The sequence below is a fragment of the Microplitis demolitor genome, chromosome 7 (assembly GCF_026212275.2).
Source record: "Microplitis demolitor isolate Queensland-Clemson2020A chromosome 7, iyMicDemo2.1a, whole genome shotgun sequence".
NCBI lineage: Eukaryota > Metazoa > Arthropoda > Insecta > Hymenoptera > Braconidae > Microplitis > Microplitis demolitor.
Window position 1 is genome coordinate 16,735,487 of NC_068551.1, and position 20,745 is coordinate 16,756,231.

At 28.6% G+C, this 20,745-nt stretch overlaps 2 protein-coding genes across 6 annotated transcripts in view; one reads left to right on the top strand and one right to left on the bottom strand.

Annotated features, from left to right (window-relative positions):
• The window catches only part of LOC103571396 (uncharacterized), a 238,384-nt gene that overhangs the window by 212,497 nt on the left and 5,142 nt on the right, over nt 1-20,745 (bottom strand). The gene's annotated exons all lie outside the window — the stretch shown is intronic.
• On the top strand, nt 13,382-14,537 carry LOC103569397 (uncharacterized). The gene is made up of 2 exons (XM_008546680.1): nt 13,382-13,517; nt 13,680-14,537. The coding sequence occupies exons 1-2, from the start codon at nt 13,418-13,420 to the stop codon at nt 13,997-13,999; spliced, it is 420 nt and encodes a 139-aa protein (XP_008544902.1). The 5' UTR covers nt 13,382-13,417; the 3' UTR covers nt 14,000-14,537.

Consider the following 20,745-nt stretch of genomic DNA (forward strand, 5'->3'; position numbering starts at 1 on the left):
AAAAAAAAACATTTTTGGAAAACTTCTATTTTGGAATGTCTCCGAATATGCTCTACCGATTATGCTCAATTTCTCACAAATTATTTAAATTAATCAGCCACTTCAAACACCACTTTGAAAAGCCAAATCGATTTATCCGTTCAAAAGTTGAAGAATATTTTCATACATATGAACGCACATGCACTCGGGCATCACCTTGAAATTAGTCAGAATATCTTTTTAGGATCTCAAAACGTCGAAACCTACTCGAAATTCGATTTTTGAGAGTGGGACCAAAACCAACAACTTCAGTTTTTTTTGAAAATTTTCAATTTTCTTAGCGAGAAGTTAGAAAATATAGTTAGTGTGTGATAGAGTAAAACACGATTTCAGTTTTGGTGTATCGTAGTCCTTATTTTCGTGTCAAACATTCTCACTTTCGTATAAAATCAAATTATTTCATCCCTCATCACAGAATATACTATTAACTTAAGTCACAGAAAATTTTCAATTCTAATAGCCTATATAGTGAATTTATTAAAACCTAGAAAACTTAAATAATTAGTTAATTTTTTATCTAGAATTTGCTGAACGCCTCGTTATTATTAGTGTCAGAAATTAAAAATTATTTGGTATTTTATTCAAGTGACTCGTTTAAATATTTCTGCAAAAACCCATATGGTTTCCAGTATTGGTTTAAGTTAAAAAGATTTCCTCTATATTTAACATGAACCTTTTTACGAGAGTAGCTATGCATATTTATAGTCCTACTCGTGAAAAAATCATTCCTACTTTATCGTAAAAATATCGGGTTCTTATATGCTACTGCAAACCGATTTTCTCACCAGTACGGCTTTATTATGCAAAGTAACATATGTTGAACTTAAAAAAATGTGCTGAATAATCGATCTTTTTAACTTTATTATTTTCACTGATAAAAAATGATTTACATTAATTTTCAAACTTTAATCACTTTATTGAAACATTATAACTTAAAATGGATTATTAAAACTAACAATAAAGTAAAAAATAAATAATTAAATAAAAGAATCAAAATTATTTACATGAATAGTCCTAAGATGTTTTCTCAGGTTCATGTGATTATTAAACCTATCTCCGTATTTTTTTTTTTTTTTAGTAATTAAAATTTTGCTTATTTATTTTATTTTCTTTTATTATTGAACACGTTGAAATTCACGACTTTTAAAATTTCATAATAATTCATAATTTTGAAAGTTAAAAAATATTCGACACTATTGAGGTCTCACGGAAAAGAAAATGGCAATAGGTTATTTTACATTATAATAAAAAACTCTACGATTTTATTTTATATATTTATTTTCTTTTTTACGACACCCTTAAAAAAGTAACAAAAGTGGTCAAAGGAACTCTAATATACATATAATAGAGTATAGGATATAGTTGTCGACCACAAAGAAAAAAGTTTGAAAAGAAAAATCTAAAATTTCTTTTGATAGTATGGAATACTTATTATTGCACTATTATATGTCTCAACCCTTAATTTTTGTATCATTATACCTTTTCAGTACAATATCTTTTCAACACAAATCTGTATTATATTTCAAAGTTTTTATCATATATAACATGAAATATTATATATGTTGATTGACAATGAAAAAATATTTTTATTTAGAATTCAATAAATAAAAAAGATAATAAAATTTATCATGATTTAATTGTGTAATAAATATCAAAATAAAATTGTTTATTTTATTAGTTCATTTTTTATTACAATGTCATAAAGTACTCGACAGTCTTTTTAAGAAATCGATTTTAATTTTTTATTACTAGTGTGTAAATAAAAGTTATATTATTTTTTATATCTTTTACGTTGCACATTATTCTTTACCCGCGAGATAAGATACTATCATTATAGATTTACACCCTTAAACGAGTAATTTTTTTTTTTAGGTACCATAAATAAAAACAATATAATAATTCTTAACTTCACGCGTTTTTTTTCACCCACAAATTTTATTTTTATGAAGATATTTCAGTACCCATGTTTTAATGAATCATCAGACCATAAAAAATTCTCTTATTTTTTCAAATTATTACATCGGAAAACCCAAGCGAAAATGAGACACTGAGGCAAAATGAGCCACTAAAAAATTTATAAATGTCTAAAAAAAATGACACTTAAATATTAATAAAAAAAAAAAATTTACTTGCTTTTTTTTTAAGAATCTGTTATTAAAATTTTTTTAACTTCTCACTAAAAAAAAAAAAGGAAGTTATTGGTTTTAGTCCGATATTCGAAAACCGAGTTTCGAATTGAACTCGACGTTTAAAGGTCTTAGGAAGCTATCCTAACTATTTTCAAAAAGATGTCCGAGTGTTATGTATGTGTGTATGGACGAACGTTTGTAAATATTCCATAACGTTTGAATGGATGAAGCGGTTTAGATCTTCAAGGTGGCATTTGGCGCGGCTTATTAATTTCAAAGGGCTCTCAAAAAGTGAACTTGATTGGTAAAGTGCGTTTCAAGTTATTCCAAAAATAAAAATTTTTGAAAAATGCTTTTTTGTTGATAACTTTGAGTATACTTAACAAATTGATTTTAAGATCTTATCGGCTCTGAAGCTCTGTAAGTTACGTCTAATGCCACTTCAACCATCAGAATCGGATTAATTTTTCAAGAGATATCGTTGTCGAAAGAATTTCAAAAAAGTGTTTTTTTCTAATAAACTCAAAAATCACAAAACTGATTAACTCCAATAATGATTTAGCGTAAAAGGTTGAAAAATTGCATCGAAAGCCTTCTCAAACACCAAAATTGTTTAATTAGTTTGAAGAATATGGATGTCAAAAAATTAAAAAAATAACAACTTACTTCGTTTTTTTCGGATAACGCATATTGTAATTCCTCATATACTTCAGAAATATTGGCTTTTTGGCTCTATAATGTTTGATGATTGCTATATAAATTATTGCAATCGATTAGTTAGTTTAAATAATATGTCAACATCAAAATTTTTGAAAAATCTCTATTTCTGACGATTTTTTCCGGATGTTTCATATGCTATCTCGCTGGTTGAATGTAAAGTTCACGTAACGTTACTTATCGATTATTTTTATAAATTTCTGTTTAAAAATCTTTAATTTATCAAGCATAATTGCGAGCAAAACTTGAAAAAGCAATGATTATTAATTATTTCAATTTTTCGAATTCTCAGAGGTTTATATGAAATGTCACTTTTTTCAAGCTCGAGGCTTGAAAATACCAACGTATTTGAAGGCATTTTGAAGGTAAGCTTGAAAAGACGCGGAAAGTTTTGGGGCTTGTCCGCGGGTGAATCGTTTGTCAGATTTTTTTAATTGAATTAGAGAGTTGGAATGTAACGAAATTACGATGTAAATAATCCATTGTAAAAAAAAAGTATATCAGAATTTTTTTGGTCAAATTTTTGGAAGAGCACACTATTCAGGGTGATTAACTTGTCTGTTTCTTCCCCTGATACTAGAAAAAAACATTTATGAATGAAATAACAATAATTTATCTTTAAAAGATGACTCATTTTGCTCTTGGATCCCAATATATCTCGGGATTCCGTATATTAAAAATAATAATGACAAAAAAAAAATATATACATAAATATTTTGTTGTATATAAGCATTAAATTTAATATCATACTTTGTGTGTATACGGATTTTATAGTGACGTAGTATACATAATATCTTTCATCTAGAGTTTGTGAGACCACCTGCGGCGTGTTATTCTTGCATCTCTGGACCGTTAGATATCAAACAATTTAGTCTGAGATGCAGCACACGAATTATTGCACCTAGTGCAGACAGTTAATATTATAAGTATATGATGTTTATATTTTGTAATCTATAGTCAACAGTAATTAAAAAAATAATGGTGACTAAAATTAATTTAAAAATTTTACGAGAAAATAAATTCATTTAATAAATATGTCATAACTTTTAAAGTTATTCCTCATAAGAATAATAAACAGAAACTTTGTGGCATAAAATCAATTAAAAATTGTATTGCAAAACTTTATTTTAGTTTTAATTAAAAAAAAAAAACTTTGTTTGTAATTATGAAGAGTAACTTTTTTTTCTAACTTTCCCAAGCCAATCATTGATTTTAAGACCTTTTTTTCTCTTGAAATTTTAATCGAGATACAGGGGATGGTCAATTTACCCCATTTTTTCTTAGGTAACGCAAATCATTATTTAAAAAAAAAAAAACTGAAGAACGGTTGATGCAGTGGGCTGATCCAAAATAACTGAGGCTTAAATTTGATAAAATTTTGACACACACACAAACGCGCATTTTGACACACAAGAAGGTCCACCTAAAAATAGTCAGAACAGTTTCCTAAGGCCTGAAAACGTCGACAACTGATGAAATCTCGATTTTCGAAAATTGGACTAAAACCAATATCTTCCCTTTTTTTGAAAATTTTTCATTTTTATAGCGGGAAGTTAAAAAATTTGTTTATTCTTTTAAAATGGTGTTTTATTTTACCCCGTACTTGACTTTTCTCGTGTCTTTTTTTACCTTGGGCTCCTCTGTTTAAAAATGTAGTGTGGAGGAGGGTGGGGTCAATTGAACCAAAAATAGTTAAACATTTTTTATTTAGATGAATAAAAGTAAAATGATAACTTTTTTTTTACGAAATTATACTTTACTATAAAGACTATCATTCCTCATAGGCACATAACAACAGATGATGAAAATTTTTCATAAATACAAAATTGTACAACTGCATCAAATGGTTCAATCGTCCCCTTTCCGGAGCAATTGAACCAAGAGTATTAGAACCTTAAACGAATGACTTTAATAAATAATTTATTATTCATTACAGTTTAAAACTGAAATTACAACACTTCTAATAATATTGATTATTTAATATAACATTATATATTATAACAATCATTTTAAAACTTTTGTCAATATAATTATTTTTTTTTCTTGGTTAGTTTAGCTTGTTTTGACATTCTGTCAAGATGCGCGCGCATGTCTGATGCTCACAGTGTAATTCGTGTAGTTCAACCGTCCCTGAGAGCATTGGTTCAATTGACCCCATATGATTTTATTGAAATAATTAGTTTAAAAAAAAATATTCAAGAACTATTTTACTAGAAGTAAAAGTAGAAATTCATGACTAATATATGTAAGAAGGTATTGCAAAAAAAATTTTAAGCTTATGCTTGAAAATTGAAAAATTATTAAACAATTTGTCAAGAGCTGAAAAAAAAGTTCAGATGCCTAAAAAACTTGGATTGTTTAAAATTAAATCATCATATTGGTTGTAAATTTTGGTCAGACTAAGGTTTAGTATATTAAAATATAATTCCAAGAGCACTACTCATTTTTATATTTTCTTCGATTTTTTAAGCTTACTGGTTCAATTGTCCCATAATTCAATTGATCCCACCCTCCCCTACTCTGTAGTGGGTTAAAAATTGTTTCAGTAGTATATTTCCTTTCACTTGTATTTACAATTTATATAGTATAAATAAAATTACATCAAAAAGTGTAGTTACTTCTTTGTAATACTTACAAAGAAGTATTTGAACAAACAAGACCGATACGCTTTCAAGTCGATTTACTGTGTGTGTTATTTATGAAAAGAAGTCAAATAGAATTTTAAATTTTGGTGATGTCTATTGGTCTATTCGAATTTTTGTATTCGATATATCGACGTAAATGTAAAAAAAATTAGAAAAAATACCCAACAAATTGGATTTATTCTTTTTGCATCAACTTTATATTATTTCAGAGTAAAACGATATTGAAATAATAATAAAAATTCTTGGTTCTAATAAAAAAAAAGTTTTATATAACTTTTTTATAATGAAATAAAACTATTTTTATATGTTGTGAAATGAAAATAATTTGTAGAATGAAGTATACCACTAATTGAAAATAAAGGTATTATTTTTTGTTTTCACTAGAAATAGTGAATTTTCACTCATTTGTTTCAATAGAATGTAATCCGAGAGTGATATTGTTTTTATTATATCAATTAGATGCAACTAATGGCTTGTTCGGTTGCTTGCTCGGAGTACATATCTACATGTATTACATTGTTTTCGATTGGAGCTCAGAGCAGAAAAACAAAAACGTAAATATTTATGAATAAATGTGCTGAGAGCAACTCAAAGCAAGCATTTGAAAACGCTATAATTTACAATTGCAGTTATTTATATCATTCTAATGACAAATAATTGACTGTCTTCATTTTGATCCTACTAAAATTTATCGAATTTTATCGATGCAATAGACATAAAATGCTGATATACTAAATTCACCCTCATTGATATTGTATTAAAAAAAGTATTAAACTTATTAATATTATTTCTCATCGTTTTGTTTGATATTAATTAAATATTTAAGGATGTTAGCATATCGATGTACAAAAGATTATTGAAAATTAACGTGAACTCCGTTATTGCATGCCTTAGGCGCGAAGCATTAAATGGATTTTACTTCCGCTTAATAATTTTTTAATGACGATCTCACTTTAAATCGTATCAATAGTGTGTTTAGTATAAAATTTTTGGTTAATTAACTTCAATGTTCAATTTATAAAATCAAACGTACTTTCTAGTACACATCATCAACAGGATATCCTTTCAAGTACACAATGAGTCGAGTTAATTTTTTTTTTATTGATTTGGAGCTTAGTAAATGTCGTTATCGAAGTTTTTTTTGTTTAGTTTTGGTTGTAAGCATTTGAAAAATTTCCAATTTTGCGCTTAACTAAAGAACGAAACTACCGGATGAAATAGAGATACTACGGAAAAAATGTATTGATTTATGGGTAACTTTAAGTAAAAAATGTGATTTACAACATAATTGAACAGGAAAAGCGCGGGAAAAAATATTTTCGAATATTAATTTTTCAAAAATAAATCCTAGGCATTCATATATTTGTATATTGCATAGTTAGGATACTAAGATAGTCGTTATGTGGCGAGGGCAATGTTTTCAGCGCGTTTCGTAGGGTTACATACACGGGCCGAAGGCCGGATAAAGACTATCTGAGTGTCCTACTATCCACTATATTTTATTCAACAATTGCCTGATTTATGCGATTAATGACAATCTGCGAAGCGAAATCTGTGGCTGTTTAGCAACACGATGCACCCACAAAATTACAACAAACCATCGGCTTTAAAATTCAGAACTCATATTTAATTGATTTAAAATTTACTCGGATGTTTCAATTGTTAATTTCAATCTTTATTAACAAAAAGAATACAACACAACCACGTGGTATAACCCACTCCCCATATGATGAATTGAAGTAACCATATTTAGTGTACTAACCGTTCAACATGGATTTTGACAAAAAACTTAAAATCGGTCAACGAGTTCTGACGATGTTTAATAGATGGAGCTCAGTTAAAAATCTTGAGACGCGTGTTGAAATGTTATTTCATCACTCACTTTTCACAACGCCGGTGAGAGTCGAGGACATCTATTTTGATTTTACTCAACTTCTTTGTACCGGTCGATAAACAGCCATTTAGGGTTCGCAGCGCAGACGTCATAAAGCGCACAAATCAGGCTTGCGTTGAATAAACATATTTATGAATAATGGAGGGTAAAATTTTTCGGTATGGGGTCTTTCGGTCGAATAGCATAGAAAAATTAAAAAAAAATTATTCTCTCAAATATAATATTAATTGCCTGTTTTTACTTATGAATACTAATAAGTAAAATGGCTAATATACTGTGAAACACTTTATAAAGTTACCATCTCTTGAAAAAAAGATTCAATTTATAATTTATTTTACGCTGTTAAACCAATCAGATAATGATGAATTGTACAAAAGATACAATGGCGTTTATATGAGCTCACGAGAAAAGTTAACAAGTAAGACATTCTACAATAGTGTGGAGTAACGTCTCTATAAAAATTTAACCCAAAGTACATCTGCACAATAAGAGAAATATCTTCTCGTGACTGCAACCTCAAATGTGTAGAATTTTCATTACGCTCGCATGTTCCGTGTGCTTTACTACACAAACCACCCTTCCATTTACTCGAGCCAGAAAAATGTTGGGTCAAGAGTTTTAAAAGTTGTTCGCGGTTTTAGTACAAAGTAAAAGAGACCAAGCAATAAGCAATTCAGAATAAACTATATATCTATGCACCTAAATACTTTTAAACGAAACAATAAATTCTTTTGAGTATATTTTTTTAACGAACGAAAATATTTACAGCTGATGACAGTAAAACACACAGTAAAATTCCTTATATTAAGACATTACGAATTGTTTAAATTGTTACTTTCTTATGTACACTAGCAAACACGTCAAGAGAAAACCGAGGCAAAATTGGACATCGCTTGTAAGACCAAATAAGTTTTCTTTTTGTTAAAAAATGCTTAGTTACGGTTCGGAAGAAAGAGTGGGGCAAGTTGATTGTCTCAGAAATGCAGCCCCTTTAAAAGTTATAGCAAACAAATTTTTTTTTTCTCAACTGTTTAACATTCGAATTATTTCATTAAGAACTGAAAAAGTTGAATGTGGGGTATATTGAGCCACTGTAAACAAAAAAAGCAACTGTTTACATGAATTCTGTATACTCGATCTTTGATAATGGCCAGTTTACCTCAAAGTCAACTTTTTACAGTTTTCGATAGAGCACGAAAAGAAATAATCGGTAGCAGCTACCGATTTCAATCGGTAACGATTACCGATCATTCGGTAATAGCTATCAATTATTCGATAATAGCTACCGATTATTTCGGTAGCCGTTATCGATTAAAATCGGTACCAGCTACCGAAAAAAAATCGGTAGCGGCTACCGATTATTTTTTTTTCGTGAATTATTCAGATAACAAAAAATTGAAAAAAAAAATTTTCCTCGAAAAATGTTAAGAGCCGCACTGTCCAAACTAATCAATTTGCCGTATTCTTTTTCTATACCTATTGCAACAGACATATTTATGTAGAAAATCTATCTTAAAATTAGGGAGCCTCAATTTTCCAAAATTTCCAAGAAAGAAGCCTTTTGAAAACTATGAATAATAAAGACTAATTGCTCAAAATTATTAAATGAATAAATGTAATTCAAGAAACGATGTAGATGTAGTAGTTATATTATAAAAAATTGATAATAGTAGGTTGTGTAGTAGTACTGTGATGGTAGCACAGCAGACGTCTCTTTAACGAGATGCTATAAACCCTTCGGTAGTCGTTCATTTGAGACTACGACGATTATCGTTAATGGTCTTTTCGCTTTTCTGGGTAAGAGCTTAAATTTTATCCATAAAAGATTTATACTATTCGGTATTCAAAAGTTTGTCTACCATAAAATATATATTACTACATTATAAATAGCAGAAATCATGTTAATGTTTGCGAATGTAAATGAAAAAGTTATTTATCTGTTTTAAGTTATTGAAAAGTTAAAAGGACTTTTAATGAGTTTCTTCCTATAAAAAAGCAATATATCGTAAATAATAAGTTGATAAATACATGGAGATTACGAGCTATTATATTGTTGCAAAATTATCTATATGGCGCTGAAGATTCAGATGTACATTTGTATCAGTACATTAATTTATGTATCCGATTTGACATTATTGTCTATACAACCTCTGATATAATTGATACCATGTTGTTTCAATATAATCAATTAAACGGATAAATTATTCTTTTAATTAATTATCCCTTAATTGAGTAATGATCATCAAAATGAAAAAATAATTTTTTTCTTTTATCTTTGCGTCGGTTACTCAGTAAATGTGAGGGAATGAGAAAAAAAAAAGCAGAAAATTTCCAAAAAATGTCAAAAAAAAAATTTATAAAACGTTTTTTTTTTAAATTCCGATACGATTATTTTTCACGAAGTTACAGTATTGCAAAAATGACAAAAAAAATTCTAAAATTTTTCTATTCCTTTAATTTATGGCATGTGTATATTAATAAGATAAAATTTTAAATATGATTTCATATCTCGTGATATATATAACAGAGTAATCATAAATTTTGTCATATACTTTTAAACATATAACACTTTTTCATACAGGGCTTAATGAGTTTACATAATTTTATGTACGTGAATATTTTCAAATCATTTTATGAACGGTGAAATTTATTCTATTAACATCAAAGCGCTGACAAAAGTATTAAAAATAAATATTTAAAACGCATTATTATTATTATTTGTAAAAGTGCTTATGAGTCCATCAGTTAACTAAATTTATTTGAAAATTAACGAGATCCTTTAAAATGAATAATAATTAACATTTCATCAGCACCAATATCGCATGTATTCAATATTTCGATAAAAATAAAATTCCTATTAAAGGGAATGCTATAATGATCGAAGTTTGGAAATGTAAAATTTTTTTTCGGTGCATGGCAAAATCTGCGTTTCGATGTCAAAGGAAATAAAATTCTTTTTCCAATATTGAAACTGATAATTTATCAACTCATTTTTAGATAATCGATATGCGTTAAAATTATATTTTTTTATAAGGCCTTTGAAAACTGAGTATCAAAGCACTTATTAGCATCACAATATTTTTAATCTATATTCATATTAAATATACATGGATTCTCTTGAAAATATTAATTAAGTCATTATTCTCTGGCATGAATAATTAACCAATTTAGTGTTCATCTATTTATAAGACTCTGTTGCCTCGGATATTGTAATATACTGATTAAAGTCGTAAGACTTCTGACAACAGTTCATAATTATATATATATAATTATAATTATGAAATTTATAATCAAGTTTTTAATATATTTACAATATTTAAACTTTACCTTCAACTCAACTGAAAATTTTCATTACACACGAAAAGAATAACATATTTTATGATTACAAAAAAAAGAACAATAATAATACTTTATACAGGATTTTAAATTACTTTAACAGGATTTATAAAAAAAATATAAATACAAGCCGATTATAATAGTACACAGAGAAAAAATTGTAGTAACTGTTCCTAGTACGTTTATGAAATATCCTCCCATACCGTTATGACAAAACATACATTTTACTTAAAAAAAAATAATTTTTGTCTGACAATATCTTTGGAACGAATCAACCAAGTCGAGCGTACTTGGCGGCAATCGAAAGAGCTCACTAAGGCTTAGTAAGTCTATAACTTGTAAACTACTTGTCCAATCGACTTCAAAATCTAATCAGTTGTAAGTATTGTTGAACCTTTTTGATTGCCGCCAAGAACATTCAAATCGGTTGAATCATTCTAAAGATATCGTCAGAGAAAAAAAGGTTACACACACACACACACGCACACACACACGCGCGTGCGCAGCCGGATGTCCATCTGAAAATGGTCAGATTAGCTTCCTAGGACATTAAAACGTCGACATCTGATGAAAATTTGATTTTCGAAAATCGGACCGAAACTAATAACTTCCTTTTTCTTTAAAATTTTAAATTTTTATAGCAAGAAGTTAAAAATCCTGACAGGAAAACTTTTAGTTAGAAAGTTTGTGTCAATCAGTTGCGATCAAGTTGACATATTTTAGCTTTTGTAACTGTTGACTTCAAATTGTTATCAACTTTCCCAAAAAGTTGGCGACCAGTTGCCGTCAACTTATGGAAATGCAAATTTTTTCGGCTAACTTGGTAACAAGATACTGCAGCAGGTTGTTGCTAGCTTGCTGCCAGTTTGGCTATCAGGGAATATCTATTGCGGAAATCTCCCGTTCAACTAATGACTGACGAATGGTAATTACCGTCTATTAATAAGTACTATTCCGTCCAAAACGACGTAAACTTGCAGCTGGAAGTTGACAGCTACATTCCTGCAACTCGTTGTTGCGCGCAACAGTTGATGTCAACTTTCTGGTTAGTTTATGAGAAACTGTTGTTCTTCAATTTTAATGCAAACAATTTGGTGAAAATTATCAGTATCAATGTTCCTTCATATGACGGCCACAAACTGACGTAAGTTTCCCAGAAAGTTGAAGCCAACTTATAGCTATTAGTTGGATAGTCATATGTTGCCCTTAACTCGACGAAACATTGATCGAATCCATGGAGGTACTCTGCCTTCCATCATCGAAAATGATTCTTCGTAACTTAGTTCCAGAAAAAATGTGATTATCTGGAGTATTAACTTCTAACCAATTTTCGGTACGATGGTTATTACTTTGATGTATCGTGGGTTACAACAATTATTTACTGAAGGTAATTTCCTCGAAATTTGTGTTGGATAAAAACATATTTCCTGATGGAAACATAGTCGCAGTAGTACAGTATTGATATGTACCGACGAGGCTGCAGAATTTGTCCTACCCTACGTTAGATGGCAGCAATGCTACCAAAAATGATCAACATCGGCTACACAACTAAGTAAAGCAAATATGCGATAATCCCATAATTATTATAATCAACAGCAAGTGTAATGGGTTGCCTAAATTGATTAGTTGATCCTCGTCTGCACCAGTATCCATTATTATTTTAATTATTTAAAAGGTTCGTTGTAAATAACAATACCAAGATTATCATAAAATTAAAGAGAGACAATAACGGTAGCTTAAGGATATTTTAAAAACTGTATGAAAGTGCAAAATGGAAATTGGGGGAAATTGGGTCCCACAAAATTTTTCATAAAAAGTATAAAATTTTTAATCTTTATATTTTTCTTGTCATTTGATTTTGTTACTTATAGCAAAATAGAGTTATCATAAACAATGTACTTTTAAGTCTGAATAAATTTATTTTCATTATTTAAAAAGAAAGATAATTATTTGTTTTGACGACTCGCTATTGGAAAATAAATACAATGTCATGTAAATTTTATCCAAAGAGTATATACTTCTGAAGTATATACTGGCGGGTCTGTCTAATTGCACGTACTGTAATTTGTAATAATTATTGTCATTTCTTCTTATCACTATAACTTTGCTAAATTAAAATTAATAATACTGAACTCTTTTGTTTATTTACAAAATAATAAGAATTTCTGGCTATAATATGACAACTGGATTTATAGTTTATTTCAATAATATTTTCCTAATTTAAAATTGTAAAATATTCCGAAATTGTAATTTTTTTAGAAAAAGGCTAAATTCGGTCATTTTGAGAAATGACTTTCTTGACTTAATTATTTATTTTCGGAACTAATTCAAATAAATATTACAATTTTCAAAGATTTTAATATTTTAATGATAACATCATATTTTAAAATGATAAATAAATTGAGCCAAAAGATTCTAAAAACTTTTTAAAGTAGAATTTCTTCATTTCTTTACTTCAATACAATGCATTAGAATGCTGTTGTATAATTACTAGTCTTTAAAATTATGCACTTATAGTTATTTTTAATAAGTGATAAGCCTACAAGTATTCAGCGAAAGGAAATCGTCAATTCAAGTTTAGTTCTCTACTCAAACTTGTTTAACGACTAGTTTTTAAGTAATATAACAAAGAAGTATTAAGCGTTAAATAAAAAAATATGGCTAAATTTTTAATAATTTTATTTATTCTACATTCGACAACAGCTATTGAAGCTCAATGGGATAATTCAACATCTGAAGAGATCACAAACTCAACTAGTAAGTATTAAATATAAAGAATGAAATTGACTTTAACCCAAGTAAAAAATACTGTAGAATTTTTTAAAGCTAACGATAATGAATTCAAAAAGAAAAATACAATCATTCTTGAAATGGTTTGTATTATTATTGTTATAATTAATGAAGTTTTATATTTTATAGCCACAACTTTAGTATCACAACCTTCTATGACAAGCACGGCCAAAAATTTTATAAACTCGTTATTGTATGGTCTTATAACTGGAATAAAATTATTATTAACGCCAGTAATGATTTTACTTGTGACACTATTAAATATAGTAGAGACATTACTTGGTGGTGTAATGTTGTTGCTGACGATAACTTCAAAAACACTCCTTGGTGTACTAGGCTTGTCTAGTGTGGCTTCAATGTTGGTGGACTTATTAGTTGAAATTCAAGACATGGTCAATAACACATTGAAAACAATTAATAATATTTTGTCTCAGCTTTCGATAACGTAATAATTTGGCCCATTTTATTCGTCAAAGTAATAGTACTACACTCAAATAACATTCAAATTTTCCAAAAAAATCATATCAATGTTAGGCAAAATTGCTTCATTAATTAATGCAAGGAAAGTTGGAACATCATGAGATACCGTAAAATCCGTAAGTGTCAGAGGTAAAATGAGCCATATTTCTGAGAAAACTTTTTCCTTTTAAATATTTTTCCGCACGACTAAGAGGAAAATGGGGTAAGTTAATCTCAGCAGTGCGGTTATTTCAGAGTTTTGACAAAAAAAAATTTTATTTCTTCTCATAATTATGACCGCGCTGCTAGAAGTGTCCCAATTGTCCCATCTTTTTCGAGACATCGTAGAAAAATATATTTTTTTTATCTTCGAAATTGTCTTACTTTACCCCGGACTTATGGATTTGGTTGTATCTTGCTTTGCTCTAGGGTGTCCTAATACATAATTGGGATCAATAATAATAAAATAGATTCAATATAAACCATCAAAGTCAATAAGGTTCTGCAGTAACCTAAGACAACAGAATAGAAAAAAAAATCGAGTCGATCTATTTAGATTTTGACTTTTGTCAAAATGATAAAAAAAAAAAAAGTATTTTATATTAGTTTTCTTGTACAAAATTTGATTATTTGATTAAGCTCTTTATTCTAAAAATACGATATCAATTTTTTAAATCAAATTAAAAAAAATTATTTGCAGCTATTATTAAGTCCGCCATATATATATATATATATATATATATAACCTGTTCATTATAATTCTCTGATTTAAACTATTTATAATATATGATATTGAATCGATTTGTTAACAAATATAATATTTTTTTAAAATAAATTTTAATCGTTGCTAATTATTTTCTTTAAATTAAATTTTGTATAATTAAGATAAGTTATCACGAATGACGCAAACTTATGTAGTAATTAAATTTATCATTTTTTACCGGTTAATAATAACTGCGAGTTATCTATTGTCAACGAGTTTTAAAGGTTGTAATAATAATAATGTTAAATATTTTACATAATCACTGATACCACGTACTGCCACTTTTAAAGATTAAAACGAACGTGAAAGAAAATAATAATTATTCAACAATTTAATGCTCTTTATAATTTAAAATTACCAATGTCATTTATTTTTTATCTTTACAATTTTACGCTTACGAACCATTGAGATACAAAGGAAGCCGAGGCAAAATGAAACATAATTTTTGAGACGAAAAAAAAATTATTTTTTCTTTTAAAATGTTCTGTTACAATTCGGAAGAAAGATGCGGCAAGTCGACCAGCCCGAACTAAGTGCACGGAAAGAAAATTATAGGAAGTATTCCTATGTATTATGGGAATGGTTCCCATAATGGTATAGGAATTGTGTCCATACTATTATATGAAGGGTTCCTACGTATTGTAGAAACCATCCCTATACCATTATGGGAACCATTCCCATAAATTATAGGAACAGTTCTTATACCATTATGGAAACCATTCTCTTAATACATAGGAATGCTTCCCATAATTTTCTTTCCGTATAGAAATAACTTTCACACTTTTCTTTGAATTAATATTTTCATGATAGTATAGAAACCATTACAATAAATTTTCGGAACCATTCCTATAATATTATAGGAATGGTTCTCATAATAGTATGGAAACGATTCCCATATTATTATAGGAATGGTTCCTATACTATTATGGGAACCATTCCTATAATTTATAGGAATCGTTCCTACATATTATGGGAATGATTCCCATAATATTATAGGAAGTATTCCCATACTAGTATGGGAACCATTCCTATAATTATGGGTAACATTCCTATGATTATAGGAACTGCTCCCATAATTTATGGTCGTCATTCCTATACTGGTATAGGATAAAATTTCACAAAATTATAGGAACCATTCCCATAATTTTCTTTCCATGTGGTAATTTTTAAATGTTCAGTTAAAAAAATTTTTATTTTTCTAGTGCCTGTTATCTCAATTTTTTTATATTAAAAAATGGGAAAATTTGACTTTTGATGAATTTTAATTGTCATCAATCAAGTACACAAAATTTTTTTTACTGAAAATTTTAAATTGACTGCAATTCTCAGACTGATCAACTTGTTTCATTATTTTCTACAAACCGTAGCTAAGAATTTTTTAATAAAAATTAATTTTTTTTTGATCTTAAAAATATTGTCTCATTTTGCTCCAGTCTCCTCTATATTAACATTGTATACCTCTCTATCGTTACCATTATCACGATTAGCCATTAATTAACGCGATTGCATCTTCACTTTCTCGTAACGTCGATAATCATTGATTTATAATAACTATTTAAAACCCATTGTTTTTTCGACCGACTGATATAAATTCTTGATTATTTTTCCAATTTAAGGAAAAATAATGTCGATATAAATAGTAAACTCTTTAAAAAGTTTAATCCTCAACCATCGCTACTTAGCCACTTTAACGTTTCCGGCAATCTTAATTCGACATGCAGAATTCCCCGTAGTATTCTTGTTAGTTATCAAGGCATTCAAGTGCATATACATATATTCAGTTGAGTCACGTTTTTAAGAGAGTTTTACTTTGGCGTGCGACACAAGAAAACCGATAGAAAGTTGGTACTTTTTTTTGTTGCAAACTGAGGTAAAACTATAATGGTTGTACTAAAGACCGTAAACTGAAACTTTATCAGTGAACTTGAGGAATACTCGGATTTTTGGTGCCATTTTAAGCTTCACTTGGCGCATTTCAATGAGAAAAAAGTAAATGTGCGTACAAGTATATTAATATAAATGAGTATAATATATTGTAGTAATACGAAGAACAATATAAAAATCAAAGAAACCGCTAACCTCGTGGGCTTGCCCCGAGACTTTCCAGAGTATTTCAGTTCAAAGAAGATTATACTTGTGCAAAAGTACGGTCTTAATTGTCATTAGTTTGCAACTATCCTGCATCGGGAATACTGTCTTTCAAATAATTTTTGCAGTCAATATGTTACGGGAAATTTTCGAACTAGGTATTTCATAGAGTGACAGAGCAAATCACATTTCGATAAGTCGAGTCTCAAGGAAACATCTAAAACTTAAGTTATATATACCGAGTGCCAGAATGGATTGAATTCTCGTCCCAGAAACGTCAGTAGACTCATCAGTAATGTGATCTAATGTATCTTGCAGTAGACTGCTTTCCGACATATATCATAGATATTAAAACTGTATAAAAGTTATCAGTTCACCGAAGATCTTCGTAATTTTAATTGAACATTACATAAGATACAAAAAAAAATAATTTTTGTCGCGTATGATGTCTCAAAAATAAACCATTCGATTTGAATCTTTCTTGCAATTGATTAGAACAATAACTAAATTCGAAAAAAGAAAGAAAAAAAAAATTTTAACTTTGAATTTCATCCTGCGATCTTAAAACATCGAAAATCTGTAGAGTTCGGTTTTAAAAAAATCCTACTGAAATCAAGAACTTTCATTTTCTTTAAAACTTTTCAATATTCGCAGACAAAAAGTTATAAAGAAATGATAAAATCACGGTCACTGAAATATAGTTAAGAAACGACAGGAGTTATTTTATGACTCAATATAAAACTAGAGATACGACAAACTGTTCCGCATTTCGCAAAGACCTTATAAATATTTATAGAAACGAACAAAGCTATGGTATAACATACGTATCGCAGATAGCATTGTAATGCCTCAAATACACAGAAGAAAATGTATGTAGACCAGCTGCACTGACTCCAGACGATCGTTGAATAATAAAATCAAGTCATGTCTGAAAAATCTTGTTAAAACGTAAAAACATATAGTCATGCTCATGGATTTTTGCCCATAAAAACTGCTTGACTTCAGCTAAATTGAAAGAAAACTTTTTTATTTTTTTTTTTTCGACAAATTTTAAATTTAATTTGATTTTTAAATGTTAAATATATGGGAACACTGTTATTGACACAAATAATAATTCAAAACGAAATTTATAATTAATTACTTGATAATAGATTATCTTAAAATCTCGTAATACAGTATGCCGAGTATTTTAGTCAGTGAACACAACTAATAAATTAACAGTGTCTGAATTTCGAATACAATAAAATTTTCATCATAAATAGGAGAAGGTGGGGCAAAATGGGCCCCTTAAGAAATGAGGGCTTATATTTATTATAAATGTCAGCCCATTTTGCCCCCAGGGGTCCATTTTGCCCCATTCCCCCTAATAGGGGAGGGGGAGGGGGAAATGAGCCCCTTAAATTTTGGGGGCCCATTTTGCCCGCCCCCTACCCCTATATAAACCCCCTAAAGAAATGATTCATTTCCATTTTGTTATAATTAGTTCCCTTTGTTCATTATTATTAATGTAGATAACTACAAAATGAAAGAGCGGACAAAATTTGTGTAAATTTATTAATTTAATTACTAATAATATCGATAAAAAAATTTAATTAGTTATTTAATGAATAATTTTCTGAAACCCCTATTTTGGGATAACCGTGTTTCCCAATCAGGTCATAAAGATTTAAAAGTGGCGAACCCATTGTTTTTTTCATACTCGAGATATCAAAAATGAAATATTTTTACATAATCTGAAGTTTTAAATTATTTATTTGATTTTTTTATTTCTTGTTTTAAGTTTAATTTTCAAAATATCCCGCCTTTTCGTCTTAGATGTTGTTTTTTTTTTTTTTCAATCCGGCTATTACGCTAATGTTGGCGCCAATAGTTGAAGAGAAAAGTAGTAAAAAATAATAACAATAGTAAAAATGAAAATGGCAGCTAAATTTTTCGTAGATAATCAGTTTTACGTTTTTAATTAATTACAATTAAACTAAAAACATTGAGATAGTGATTTTCAAAAGGGTTCTTGTGATAAAAAATACAAAGATACTAAAAAAAAAGTTAGGCGCATTAATTGTGTTCATCGGGAGTTATCATGTTTACTAAGTTTCATACACGACAATTGACAACTCGTATCCCTGGGATTAAAGAATTTATATTTAATTAATGAAATAATCAATCGAGTTAATATTGGGTCGATATGAGTCTTTAATAAATTCTCTTTGTATTAGTATACAATTAAACCCATTTTAGTGTAGTGATAATTTGATGTGAGTGAATGAATCGAAAATAATAGATCGATCATAAAGCACCCTCATCGCTTTCGCGCCTGATGTGTGCAATATTAATTAATTTTATCCAACAATACATTGGTGTATCGTTCGCTGCTGAATTTCTAAACACTTTTTCTGTGATAATTATTGTTGGATTGAAAAAAAATTTGTCTATGCATTTCGTTTTAATGATCATCTCAATAGCTTATTGACTATTCGAAAGCTTCATCGATATCAACAATCATATTATTTAAATTTTTATCGAATTCGCCGGACAGAGAATAAAACAAAGACGAGTACACGGAGAAAAAAACGTTTAGTAAAATTGCCTAGTTCGTAATAATTACATAATACGATATTAAAAATTACTATGTGTAATGTATTTTTTGCTAACACAATTGTATTTTTTACTATCAGTACAGTAAATTTTACTATAAGTAATTTTAATAAATACAAATTTAAGAAAGTAAATTTTCTAATACAATATAGAATTTGTTACTATACAAAATATTAAAAATTACCATACGCAAGGTATTTTTTGCTAACGCGATTATATTTTTTTATTATCTATATAGTAAATTCTACTATGTATAGATAAAATTAAAATTTGGTGGGGATAGCATATACAAATATATATTACAAGTTCTGAAACTTTTGTCCAAAGGCGACATTGGGCCGACAGACATAGGAAAAGACTCGCGCGCGGGAGATCAGGGTTCGAGTCTCGATTGAAACCAAGTGATTTTTTAAAAACCAAAAATCCACACCACCACTAATACGGATGACATAAATAACAATAATAATCAAAATAATAGTAATAATAATAAAAAGTTAAAAGCTAATAAAAATTTTATTTTATTTTTTTCCATTCTAATATAGTAAAATTTACTAAACGAGATAGTAAAATTTACTTATCTGTTTATGAATTTTTCATATAAATCATAAGCTTGTCAAGATTACTATCTAAATTCAGTAATTAATCCTATATTTTTTAGAAATTTTACTATATTTTTTTCTCCGTGTATAATTTATTGAGAAGATAATACAACGAAAATTTAATTGCAATCGTATATTGTGTGCCACAAGATGAGATTGATTGCCCAAGCCGAATGTGAATACTGTCATCAACCAAAGACTGAAATCGTTTTTTTTCTCGTACCCAACAGTATTTTTTTCACTATTACCTGCATTTAAACTCAAAGTTTAAATGTCTGAACTCAATCAAAACGAGACAATTTGACCATCGGCGCATCCACGAATTTAACTGTCAACTTGATTGGTTTTACAATAAGCAAAAGAGACTTCAACAGGATTGACACCGTCAGAAACTAATGCAACGAGAACTAAAAAAGAAAACGATGATTTTCAGCCCCCTCCCAAAAAAAAATATATATGCGAAAAATCAATGTGACATTCATTTTTTTTCGCATAAATATATATTTACATAATTTGTTCAAATCATTTTTTTGCGCATATCTATGCATATATAAGCATATATAAATTTACATACGGGATAAATCGCATTGATCAGAAATTAGCTTCTTTCCACTGACTCAACAGACAATGGAACTTATTGTTCTAATGCAGGTGATATTAAATTGTGTTTTGTACACCTAAGGGGAAAAGA

What these genes read in the sequence shown, in the direction of transcription:
- LOC103569397 (XM_008546680.1), top strand. Translation starts at nt 13,418, where the DNA reads ATGGCTAAATTTTTAATAATTTTATTTATTCTACATTCGACAACAGCT. An exon ending in AGAGATCACAAACTCAACTA is followed by an intron (nt 13,518 to 13,679) that starts GTAAGTATTAAA and finishes TATATTTTATAG; the next exon opens with CCACAACTTTAGTATCACAA.